General features: G+C 55.4%; 1 protein-coding gene across 1 annotated transcript in view; it reads right to left on the minus strand.

The window, feature by feature from the left end:
* Positions 1 to 11,726, minus strand: part of LOC141116755 (methanethiol oxidase-like) — a 29,434-nt gene extending 17,708 nt beyond the window's left edge. The window contains exons 1-6 of the mRNA XM_073609160.1: positions 11,690 to 11,726; positions 6,460 to 6,516; positions 5,962 to 6,074; positions 4,684 to 4,869; positions 3,929 to 4,049; positions 3,627 to 3,809 (exon numbers count right to left, since the gene is read on the minus strand). Coding sequence (XP_073465261.1) covers positions 3,627 to 3,809; positions 3,929 to 4,049; positions 4,684 to 4,869; positions 5,962 to 6,074; positions 6,460 to 6,516; positions 11,690 to 11,693 — 664 coding nt within the window. The 5' untranslated portion in view covers positions 11,694 to 11,726. The remainder of the gene's footprint in view (positions 1 to 3,626; positions 3,810 to 3,928; positions 4,050 to 4,683; positions 4,870 to 5,961; positions 6,075 to 6,459; positions 6,517 to 11,689) is intronic.
* Between the last annotated feature and the right edge of the window lie 325 nt (positions 11,727 to 12,051).

Consider the following 12,051-nt stretch of genomic DNA (forward strand, 5'->3'; position numbering starts at 1 on the left):
CCTGATGCAAGGACAGACTCTGGCGGGGGCACCTGATGCAAGGACAGACTCTGGCGGGGGCACCTGATGCAAGGACAGACTCTGGCGGGGGCACCTGATGCAAGGACAGACTCTGCTGGTGGCACCTGATGCAAGGACAGACTCTGCTGGTGGCACCTGATGCAAGGACAGACTCTGGCGGTGGCACCTGATGCAAGGACAGACTCTGGCGGGGGCACCTGATGCAAGGACAGACTCTGGCGGGGGCACCTGATGCAAGGACAGACTCTGCCGGGGGCACCTGATGCAAGGACAGACTCTGCCGGGGGCACCTGATGCAAGGACAGACTCTGCCGGGGCACCTGATGCAAGGACAGACTCTGCTGGTGGCACCTGATGCAAGGACAGACTCTGCTGGTGGCAGGCGACATGGCTAGTGACACGCTCAGGGATCCCACTGATTCGGCATTATGGTGAGTTGAATGATTTAATTTTATATCACAATGTAATAATAGAAATAATGCGCTTCAATCATCCTGACACCATAACAACCATGGTGCCGGGATGATTGAAGCGTTAACACCAGGCGTTTGGAGTATCTTTATCTGCTGATTGTTAAACTTTCTAGAATACACATATTTCTATTGTGTAGGATCTGGGGCTGCTGTCCCGTCATTTCCCTCTCCCCCTTTCCTTCTCCCCCTTTCCCTCTCCATCCCTCATTCATCTCAGACTCTAACCACACCCTCTTGAGCCACGCCCATTTAAGCCACATCCACTTTTCACGTAAACCACGCCCACTTTCGTGTAAGCCACACCCACTTTTCACGTAAGCCACACCCATTTTTCGCCGCGACGCGCTTCACGCGCCGCACTTATTAATTTTTTTGCTAAGCCACGCCTGCAAACTAATGCCCCGCCCCCTAATTATTGTACAGCTCCGCCTACAGCCAAAAAAATGTCCCACATATTTTTTTTTCAATGTTGGCAACTATGTTTCTAGTGTTGGTCACCAGGTGGTGTGAGCGGCGGTGCTGACCTGAGTGAACCTCTATTCATATTAGGAGTATTTGATAGAACATGCTAAGGAAAGTTTCTTTAGATCAATGGAAAGGGGGTGGCATTCACCACTTCTATATGTATATGGTTCAGATCTATTATAGAGTGTATTTACACTGCTATGCTGTCCTTGGCTAAGGACAAGTAACAATTACTTAATCACTCATGTACATATTGCACTATGTTATTATAGGGATAGGATGCATTTGCATTACTGTTTATTTCTCTCTTTCAGGTGTTCTTGCGCCGTTGCGGCTTCCTTAGACAAGGAGAGACAGTGATCCAACATGGATGATAATGCTAAATATTCATGCTCTCTTTATTACTGTACATATTAGATAGATAGCTAAGATATGAGACTAAGGTTGATATTCTCCCTTAAGTAGTTGGGTGGTACACCACACATTAAACTGTATATATAATTCCTGTTATTTATCTACACTGTGTGAACTGCCATGCGCTCATACATGTTTATTTTCTGTGATATGCTATGTGCACTACTTGTTATTATTCCTTTCCTCTTTCCCCACCTATCACAGTTTTTGGCAGGACATTCGCTCTCAGGCTTGAGAGCTCAAATTATTTATTTTTTTTTGCAAACTCCGAGACGTAGTTTTGTAGGCAGGGGGAGAATGTAGCACCCTGATGTTTAGGCAGGGTTGCTCTTAAATTTCCCTGCCAGGTATAGTTGCCTTGGCTAATTGCTAGGGATCAATTGATTTTACCCCAAGTCTGGAATTGCTGCACTTCTCTCTTCTGTCGCTAGGTGGCCGGGTACCTGGCGACATTGGACATAAGACAAGGGCATTGCAAGGACAGATTAGGAATAGATGAGGCATCTCAGCCAATGGGCAGGGATCTTCCTGGGTTCCTTGACCTGCAGGGAGAGCCTATTTATTTGGGTGAGGTCAGGTGATCGGGGTTCTGTGCCATCTGGGTGGACGTGTGTTGTGCTGCCCCGGGCTGCTAGGCCGGAGCCTGAGGCCTATCCCGGGGACATCTGGCTGCTAGGCTGTATGAGGGCCTACCCAGAAGCAAGAAAGCAGTGCACGGTTGGGACTGCAGCTTGAAGTCCAACCATAAGTGATGATTCAGTCAGCGAAGGTGACGCTTGCAGAGCAGCCTTGTGTGCCAAGCCAGGCACAGAGCAGGCCAGCGGGGTGAGGTATGCGGAGTATCTGAGTGCCAAGCTAGGGACCCAGCAGGGGCGTGGGGGTGACGCTTGAAGAAGATACTCAGTGAGAAGGCTGGAAGAGCTTAGGAGATCCGGTGGCAGTAGATCAGCAAGTCTAGTGAGGAGAGACTGGGAGCTCAGTGGAGTGAAGATCTACAAGAAGTGATTGTAGAGGAAGTACAGAAGTTCATTACAACTTGTGTTAGAAACGGTTATAAAACTGTTGCCATAGGAGACAGCTATCCTACACATACAGACGTGGTGTCCTGCTGGGTGCCTTTCCCTGCATGGCTGTCTACCTATAGAAGTCTCGGAGTCTGCCAATTAACATTGCAACTACTAAAGGGTGTCCTGGCCCTAAACCCCTCTCCCACAGTTCTGTTCAAGAGAAAATAAATCTCTTTGCATTCAAGAAGTGTCTGGCGCCCATGAATCTACCTTGCATTGCACCCGCTATGCCTTGTAACCCACTCTACACAGAAGGATTTTAGCTGTCCCTAACTCTGAAGGTTCTCATTAGACTAAAGGGGCCCTGGGACTTTGCTACAATAGAAGGACAGAGGGAGGATTGGGGTATAATAGAGGGACGGGGGTGGGGTAGTAATGGATGAATTTAGCTCCCAGTAGTCCCGTCTTGTACTGATCTTTGCCCCTGTTACCCTTCTGCACCCCTCTTACCCGCCTTCACATCCTCTAGGGAACCAAAAATATGTGTAGCGCTAAAAGTTCAATATGGAGACACTGAAGTCAAACCAAAAACGTAAAACATCAAAGAAGGGAGAAAAAGTCCTCAATGTATATATAAAGCATAGTCCACATAGATGTGATGATTTCGTGAGAAAGGCAATTCAAATACGTGACATCCAAGGTGAAAAGATAGAAGAAGCACACCACCACCGAAAATGGAGAGGCTTACCAGATCTCATGGACCCCAGAGGACATACGCCCAAATGGGTCAAATCAGGCTTGGGTGGTGGGTGATGATGGATATTCCACAGGTATGATGGAAATGGACATCCAGAAATATACCATTGACTCGTGTGTCACCCACCACCCAAGCCTGATTTGACCCATTTGGGCGTATGCCCTCTGGGGTCCATGAGATCTGGTAAGCCTCTCCATTTTCGGTGGTGGTGTGCTTCTTCTATGTTTTCACCTTGGATGTCACGTATTTGAATTGCCTTTCTCACGAAATCATCACATCTATGTGGACTATGCTTTATATATACATTGAGGACTTTTTCTCCCTTCTTTGATGTTTTACGTTTTTAGTTTGACTTCAGTGTCTCCATATTGAACTTTTAGCGCTACACATATTTTTGGTTCCATATTTTTTGCCTATATCCTACTGGTCGTGTCAGCTGCTGATTCTATTTTATTTTATTTTTTGGGTAGCACAGAATTATTGATATACCTGTCTTCACATCCTCTATGTTGAACCCTTTGGTGAAGATCTTCGGCGCTCCCATCTCAGAACTGATCATGACGTTGTGGCGCGGTTGGTACCAGAAGTCGAAGCCGAAAGGCGTAGCGTTGCCCTCCACCTCCCAGTTCCCCTTCACCTCAAACGTCTCTCCATCCAGCAGCACAAAGCTTCCTGAGATACAGAAATCGGTTGACGTTTTCCTCATGGAAAGGTCAATAAGACTTTTAAAAAGACAAGAAATGCCAAAAATAAAACCCAGAGGCCTGCCGGGTGTAGAAGATGGCGCTCACCTTTGCTGTTCCCGGCGGTGTCCCCCAGAGCGCTGATCATGACCTCTCCACTGCCCAGGCAGTGCGAGGTGTGCAGGTACCCCGAATTGCACTTCTTGTGGACCTCCTCCGGCTCCACCACCTGTAGAGAGGAGAATCCCGGTCAGGTCACAGCCGGACAGTACAGGGACAGGGTAATCCAGCGCAAGGATGCAGAATTGCACCCCCCCCTCCCCCACTAATAATACATGCCGTAGAATGGGTGTACCACCCTGTGTCCATTTTTGCTTCACTGCGCCCAGTGCAACCTCCCCTCTTACCCACCCCTTGTCCTGGCCCTGCATTCAGGCACATACATGGGAGCTGCCCAGCCAGTCCTGAGAATTACACAGCTCCGCCAGCCTCCCGACCTGACCTCGCTCTACTGCAGTTATGCAATCAAAACCTGGGAACTTTCCCCAATTTGGCTTTTTGAAGTCCGTCTCCTGGGCCTCCAGATTGCCAGGAGCTTTCCCTGACTCTTCTACACCGATGAGGTCACCCCCCCTCTCCTATCAGCATGTTCCCTTCTCTCAATCCAAGAGCTGCTGTCCAGGAGGCAGATATAAGGACAGGTTCAGGTACTCACATTAGCTGCCTATAGAAATACCTGGAACGATGATATGACGGTTATAGGAGGGAGGGGATGGCGGCCCCCCCGGGATGGTTTATTTAGAGAAAAGACAAATTAGTAAATGGACAAAGAGGACCAGACGAGCTGATTGGAGGGTGCCCACCTTGTGGATGCGGGGGGCCCGGCGGTCGGTGCCCACGTCCACCACGTAGATGCGGGAGGTGATGACGGAGGGGAGGATGAGCTTGTCCCGGACTTTGTTGAGGTCCCCGAAGCAGCTGCTGCAGGTGTTCCAGCCGGAGTGGTGGAGCTCATCGTTCAGGTTGGGCATCGGCAGGCGGTGGATGACCTGGAAGGAGGAGCAGGAGAGTCATAGCTGGTATCTGGAACCTCACCTGTAGGATATCTGCCTGTCTGTACCCACCCACTTACCACCTGACTGCACCCTTCCCCAGGTAAGCACCCGGCTGTACCCACCAACTTCCCCAGGGGGGCACCCGTCTGTACTCACCCCCTTCCTCCCATGAAGGGCTTTCTATACCCACCTACTTACCCTGGTGAGCATCTGTCTGTACCCACCCCTTTACCTGGTGACCACTTATGTACCCTCCCCCTTTCTATAGTGAGCACCCATCTGTACCCTCCCCCTTCCTATAGTGAGCACCCAGCTGTACCCACCCACTTACCCTGCTGACCACCCGGCTGTACCCTGCCTCCTTCCCCAGGGGGGGGCCCCGGCTGTACCCTGCCCCCTTCCCCAGGGGGGGCCCCGGCTGTACCCTGCCCCCTTCCCCAGGGGGGGGCCCTGGCTGTACCCTGCCCCCTTCCCTAGGGGGGGGCCCCGGCTGTACCCTGCCCCCTTCCTTAGGGGGGGGCCCGGCTGCACCCTGCCCCCTTCCCCAGGGGGGCCCGGCTGTACCCTTCCCCCTTCCCTGGGGGGGCCCCGGCTGTACCCTGCCCCCTTCCCCGGGGGGGCACCGGCTATACCCTGCCCCCTTCCCCGGGGGGGCACCGGCTGTACCCTGCCCCCTTCCTTAGGGGGGGCCCCGGCTGTACCCTGCCCCCTTCCCCAGGTGAGCAGCTGTCTGTACCTGACCCCCTTCCTCAGATGATGATCACCTGTGTCCATAGTGGTCTATACCCACCCACTTACCCTGCTGACCACCCGGCTGTACCCTGCCCCCCTTTCCCAGGGGGGACACCTATCTATACCCGCCCCCTTCCCTTATTGAGCACCTCTCTGTACCTGCCCCCATCCCATGAGCAAATGTCTGTACTCGCCTATTTCCCCCAGTAAACACCGGTCACAGCCATTCCCTGCCGCACAAATCTCAATGTTGTGTTTTTACCTTTTGGGTGGGACGGCTCTTCATTAGTCATGAATGCAGTTTCAGGGCCCTCCCCCGAGGAACAAACATGCTATGAAATTCATGAGCCTCACCTTGGAGTAATGGGGAGATTTGGGGTCCACATCCACCGTGGCCAGGTAGTCAGGCTTGTTGTTGCCGGTGTTGTGGTAGATGCAGGCGACGTAGATCAGCTCCTCTCTGGGGCCTGTACAGGGCAGACATGGTGCGTGGTGGGATACAGGGGGCCACAGATAATCCCGGGTCATAAAAGAGGTTCAACTTCTTATTCTTGGTGGGAGCAAACAGGAACATAATTTGTTTCTACCCAGCAAATGCTGCAGAACTTAGAACTGCCTGAATCTGAGCTACTCCGAGATTCAGCAGGCCCTTTCACAGTGCCTCTGAGTGAGACAGCAGCCTCAGTTCACATCTTTTCTCTCTTACCTACAGAGGGCAGAGCTGAAACCAGGGAACACCCAGCAAAGAGGACCTGTCACATATTCAAAATATCTACACTAAAAGCCTACAGCTGTACTCTGATTCCCCCCCCCCCCCCCATCGCCCCTGGACTCACAGCACGGGGCCCCTACCTTTCATGGCATCCAGAGGAGACTTGTATCCGGGTCCACATGATCCACACTTAGTAGCTGGAAAGCAATAAACAGCAAGAATTGGTCACAAGATCCCCCCATAGCTCTGACATATACCGCGGCATTGTACAGAGATCATTGAGCCAATCGCATTATTCTCTGTACCAGAGGAGCTTACACTCTAATGTCCTCTCCCCCACAGTCACACACTATTTTTATTATACATTTATATAGCTCTGACATATACCGCAGTGCTGTACAGAGATCACTGAGCCAGTCACATCAGTCTCTGTACCTTGGTGGTGGGTGGCTGTGGGCGGTCAGGCAGTAGGGTGGATCAGGTGGTAAGGTGAGTCATGCGGTAGCATGGTGGGTGGCATGGTGGTGGGAGAGTCTGGCGGTAGGGTGTTGAGTGGCTACGAGGGCGGTCAGGCGATATGGTGGATCAGGCAGTAGGGTGGAGAGTGGATCAGGCGATAGGGTGGTAGGTGGCTGTGGACAGTCAGGCGGTAGGGTGGATCAGGTGGTAAGGCAAGTCAGGCAGTAGCATGGTGGGTGGCTGTGGGCAGTCAGGCAGTAGGGTGGATCAGGCGGTAAGTTGAGTCAGACGGTAGCATGATGGGTGGCATGGTGGTGAGCGAGTAAGGTGGCTGCAGGTGGTAGGGTGGATCAGGCGGTAGCATGGTGGGTGGCTGGTGGGTCAAGCGGTAGGGTGGGTCAGGTGGTAGGGTGGATCAGGCGGTAAGGCGAGTCAGACATTAGCATAGTGGCTGTGGGTGGTCAGGCGGTAAGGTGGGTGGGCGAGTCAGGCGGCTGCGGGCGGTCAGGTGATAGGAGGGTGGGCGAGTCAGGCGGTAGGGGGGTGGGTGAGTAGGCAGCTGTGGGCAGTCAGGCAGTAGGGTGGTGGGTGGCTGCAGGCGGTCAGGGGGATCAGGCAGTAAGGTGGTGGGTGAGTCAGGCGGTAGGATGGTGGGTGGCTGCAGGCGGTAAGAGGGTGGGCGAGTCAGGCTGTATGGGGGCCAGACGGCTGCAGAGGGTCAGGCGGTAGGTGGCTGCGGGCGGTCAGGCGGTAGGGTGGTGGGTGGCTGCGGGCGGTCAGGTGGATCAAGCGGTAGGGTGGTGGGTGGCTGCGGGCGGTCAGGCGGTAGGAGGGTGGGTGAGTCAGGCGGTAGGTGGGTGGGTGGGTAAGTCAGGTGGCTGCGGGCAGCCAGGCGGTAGGGGGTGGATGAGTCAGGCGACTGCGGGTGGTCAGGAGGTAGGGTGGTGGGTGAGTCAGGCGGCTGCGGACAGTCAGGCGGTAGGGTGGTGAGTAAGTCAGGCAGTAGAGGGGTGGGCGAGTTAGGAGGCTGCGGATGGGCAGGCGGTACAGTGGTGGGTGGCTGCGGGCGGTCAGGCGGTATGGTAAATCAGGCAGTAGGGTGGTGGGTGGCTGCGGATGGTAGTGTGGTGGGTGGCTGCGGGCGGTTAAGGGGATCAGGCGGTAGGGTGGTGGGTGGCTGCGGGCGGTCAGGCGGTAGGGTGGTGGGTGGCTGCGGGCGGTCAGTCGGTAGGGGGTGGGCGAGTCAGGTGGTAGGGGGATGGGCGAGTCAGGCGGCTGCGGATGGTAAGGCGGTACGGTGGTGGGTGGCTGCGGGTGGTCAGGCGGTAAGGTGGTGGGTGCCTGCGGGCGGTCAGGCGGTAAGGGTGAATCAGGCGGTAGGGTGGTGGGTGGCTGTGGGTGGTCAGGTGGTGGGTTGCTGCAGGTGGTAGGATGAATCAGGCAGTAGGGTAGTGGGTGGCTGCGGGCGGTCAGGCGGATCAGGCGGTAGGGTGGTGTAGCGAGTCAGGCGGTAGGATGATTGGTGGCTGCGGGCGGTCAGGTGGTTGGATGGTGGGTGAGTCAGGCGGCTGCGGACAGTCAGGCGGTAGGGTGGTGGGCGAGTCAAGCAGTAGAGGGGTGGTCGAGTTAGGCGGCTGCGGATGGGCAGGCGGTACAGTGGTGGGTGGCTGCGGGCAGTCAAGCGGTAAGGTGGTTGGTGGCTGCGGGCGGTCAGGCAGTAGGGTAAATCAGGCGGTAGGGTGGTTGGTGGCTGTGGGTGGTAGTGTGGTGGGTGGCTGCGGGCGGTTAGGGGGATCAGGGGGTAGGGTGGTGAGTAGCTGCGGGCGGTCAGGCGGTAGGTGACTGCGGGAGGTCAGGTGGTGGGTGGCTGCGGGCGGTCAGATAAATCAGGCAGTAGGGAAGTGGGTGGCTGCAGGCGGTCAGGCGAATCAGGCGGTAGGGTGGTGTGGTGAGTCAGGCGGTAGGATGATTGGTGGCTGCGGGCGGTCAGGCGGTGGGGGGTGGGCGAGTCAGGCGGTGGGGTGATGGGTGGCTGCGGGCGGTCAGGTGGTGGGTGGCTGCCGGCAGTCAGGCGGTAAGGTAAATCAGGCAGTAGGGTGGTGGGTGGCTGCGAGTGGCTGCGGGCGGTCAGGTAGATCAGGCGGTAGAGTGGTGGGTGGCTGCGGGCGGTCAGGCGGTAGGGTGGTGGGCGGGTCAGGCGGTAGGATAATGGGTGGCTGCGGGCGGTCAGGCGGTAGGAGGGTGGGCGAGTCAGGCAGCTGTGGTACGGTCAGGCAGTAGGGTGAATCAGGCGGTACTGGCTGCGAGCTGTCGGGCAGTAAGGTGGTGGGTGGCTGCTGACAGTCAGGCGGATCATGCGGTATGGTGGTGGGTGAGTCAGGCGGTAGGCTGCGGGCGGTCAGGCGTCAGGGTTGAGTCAGATGGTAGGGTGGGCGAGTCAGGCAGTAGGCGGGGGGGCGAATCAGGTGGTAGGGGGGTGGGCGAGTCAGGCGGTTGCAGATGGTCAGGCGGTACGGTGGTGGGTGGCTGAGGGCGGTCAGGCGGTAAGGTGGTGGGTGGCTGCGGGCGGTCAGGCGGTAAGGTGGTGGGTGGCTGCGGGCGGTCAGGCGGTAAGGTGAATCAGGCAGTAGGGTAGTGAGTGGCTGCGGGCGGTCAGGCGGATCAGGCGGTAAGGTGGTGTGTTGAGTCAGGCGGTAGGATGATTGGTGGCTGCGGGCGGTTAGGCGGTAGGGGGGGTGGGTGAGTCAGGCGGTAGGATGGTGGGTGAGTAAGGCGGTAGGGTGGTGTGTGGCTGCGGGCGGTAAGGTGGTGGGTGGCTGCCAGCAGTCAGGCGGTAAGGTAAATCAGGCAGTAGGGTGGTGGGTGGCTGCGAGTGGCTGCGCAGCGGTCAGGTGGATCAGGCGGTAGGGTGGTGGGTGAGTAAGGCGGTAGGATGATTGGTGGCTGCAGGCAGTCAGGCGGTAGGGGGTGGGCGAGTCAGGCGGCTGCGAAAGGTCAGGCAGTAGGGTGAATCAGGCGGTACTGGCTGCGAGCTGTCGAGCAGTAAGTTGGTGGGTGGCTGTGGGCAATCAGGCGGATCATGCGGTATGGTGGTTGGTGAGTCAGGTGGTAGGCTGCGGGCGGTCAGGCGCTAGGTTGAGTTAGACGGTAGGGTGGTGAGCGGCTGCAGGCGATCAGGCGGTAGGGTGGATCAGGCGGTAGGTGGCTGCGGGCGGTAGGTGGATCAGGCGGTAGGGTGGGTCAGGTGATCGGTTGGTGGGGGCCTGCGGGCAGTAGGCGGATCAGGCGGTAGGGTGGATCAGGCGGTAGGGTGGTGGTAGGGTGGTGGGGGCCTGCGGGCGGTAGGCGGATCAGGCGGTGGATGGTCGGGTGGTGGGTGCCTGCGGGCGGTAGGTGGATCAGGTGGTAAGATGCGATGTGCCAGCAGTCAGCGGGTTGTGTGTAAATAATTGTGTAGACTCTGGGAGGGGCACACAGGGTGTTGGCATCTGCCATGTAAGATTGCTCCGTGTGGGGAGAGATTACAGGGTGGGCACAGGAGCGTGCTATAGATGCCAACACAGGAGATTATAGTTCAGGGGCACAGAGGAAAGGGGCGCCCCCTATGTGAATAGAGGAAAGGGGCGCTTGTTATATGAATAGCAGAGGGGGCGTGGCTGACAATGCGATATCCAATCCATACGATTGTTTTCCTCATGGATTCTGATAAATCATGTGTAGGGGATCAATTAGCTATCAATTGATAAATAGGATTAATCTATAAATTGATCCATTGGATCAGAGCACAATTAAATGTTACAATCGGATCTTTGTTGGGATCGGCGCGGTCCGGCCGGGAGAAGGAGGTTTTTCGGTCAGTCCGGGCTCTATAGTGCTCAGCAGCAGCTCTGGGCACTGTGTGAGATTGCTGAGTAATCAGCGGTGGAAAAACCCCAGTCTGCTCTAGCATATTCTAAAGTGTCTGTAAACCCCCAATGGATGGACGATGTTTAAGGCACGCCAAAGTGACCTCTCAACCATTATTACTATAGGAGGTCATTTCAGCATGCCTAAAGGGTCTATAAACGCTCAATGGATGGGGGGAGGTGTAAGGAACGCTAAAATGACCTCATAATCAGGATTACTACAACTGGAGAGTACAAAATCTGGTACAGCTGTGCATGGGAGCCAATCAGCTTCTTCAAAACCTGGACACTCTTTTGTGATTGGACACTGATCTGTGATTGGACACTTATTTGTGATTAGTTGCTCGTCCGTGATTGGACGCTTGCCTGTGACTGTTCCCTCTCATTGGTGGGTGGACCCCGCTCACTGCCCGGATACCCGATGGGGGCGCCTTAAATGATGTGCTCCCCTCCTCACAATGCCATCTGCCTGGCTGTCAGGGGATCCACTCACTAGCCAATCAGGAGTTGTGACTTCACTTACCGCATGCTGGTTGCAGCGTCAGAGGAGTTCCATGTCCCGGGACCTCATTCTCTGTACTTGGACCTTCAGAAAAATGCCACTCGCCTGGCTGTGGCTTTAACACCCACCCCGAGCAAGGAGCAAGTAAAGCCAGAACTCCCAACCTGCCTAGTATGGCAGCCAGGGGGGTCAGCATCTTCAGAAGGAAGTCAGAAGGCAGTGCAACCTCCAGGACTCCCCCATGACAGGGCAACAAGCATGCAGCCAGTGAAATCACAACTCCCCCTTCTGCATGTTTCAGGTCACTTGGAAGCCAACGGATCAGCATGACAGCCAGGTGGGGGGGAGGGGGACTCATCTCATTTCCCCTCCACACACGCTGCAATCACACATCAGGCTGTCAGATAATGGAGGAAAAGAGAACCTCCCTACAGGACACCACAGAGGGTCAGAAAGAGGAGAGGAGAGTCAGAGAGAAGGTGGGGGGCTGATGAAGAGTCTCACCCATGTCTCTGCACGTTCTCTCAGTGTTCCCAGTTGCTGATCGACCCGTGATCAGATACTGAGCTCACCCAACACACTGCTTAAATAAACTGGGGGAGGGATAGGGGCGGAGCCAAAGAGGGGCGAAAAAGGGAGGGGGAAAAAGGGAGGGGGGGTCCAGGCACTGATCATCACCGAATGCAGAGCGAGAATCCTAAACTTTGCATTCTGTGCCCATTATGAGGGGTTCCCACCATCCCTGTGCTGAGTTCCCGGGTCTGCACACCGGCTGTTCCCATTATGAGGGGTTAATTTTGTTTACTGAAAAATCTTACAAACAACAACTTATATACAATAAAACCATAATAAATAAATAAAACATA

This window comes from Aquarana catesbeiana, linkage group LG13 (genome assembly GCF_042186555.1).
Source record: "Aquarana catesbeiana isolate 2022-GZ linkage group LG13, ASM4218655v1, whole genome shotgun sequence".
Lineage (NCBI taxonomy): Eukaryota > Metazoa > Chordata > Amphibia > Anura > Ranidae > Aquarana > Aquarana catesbeiana.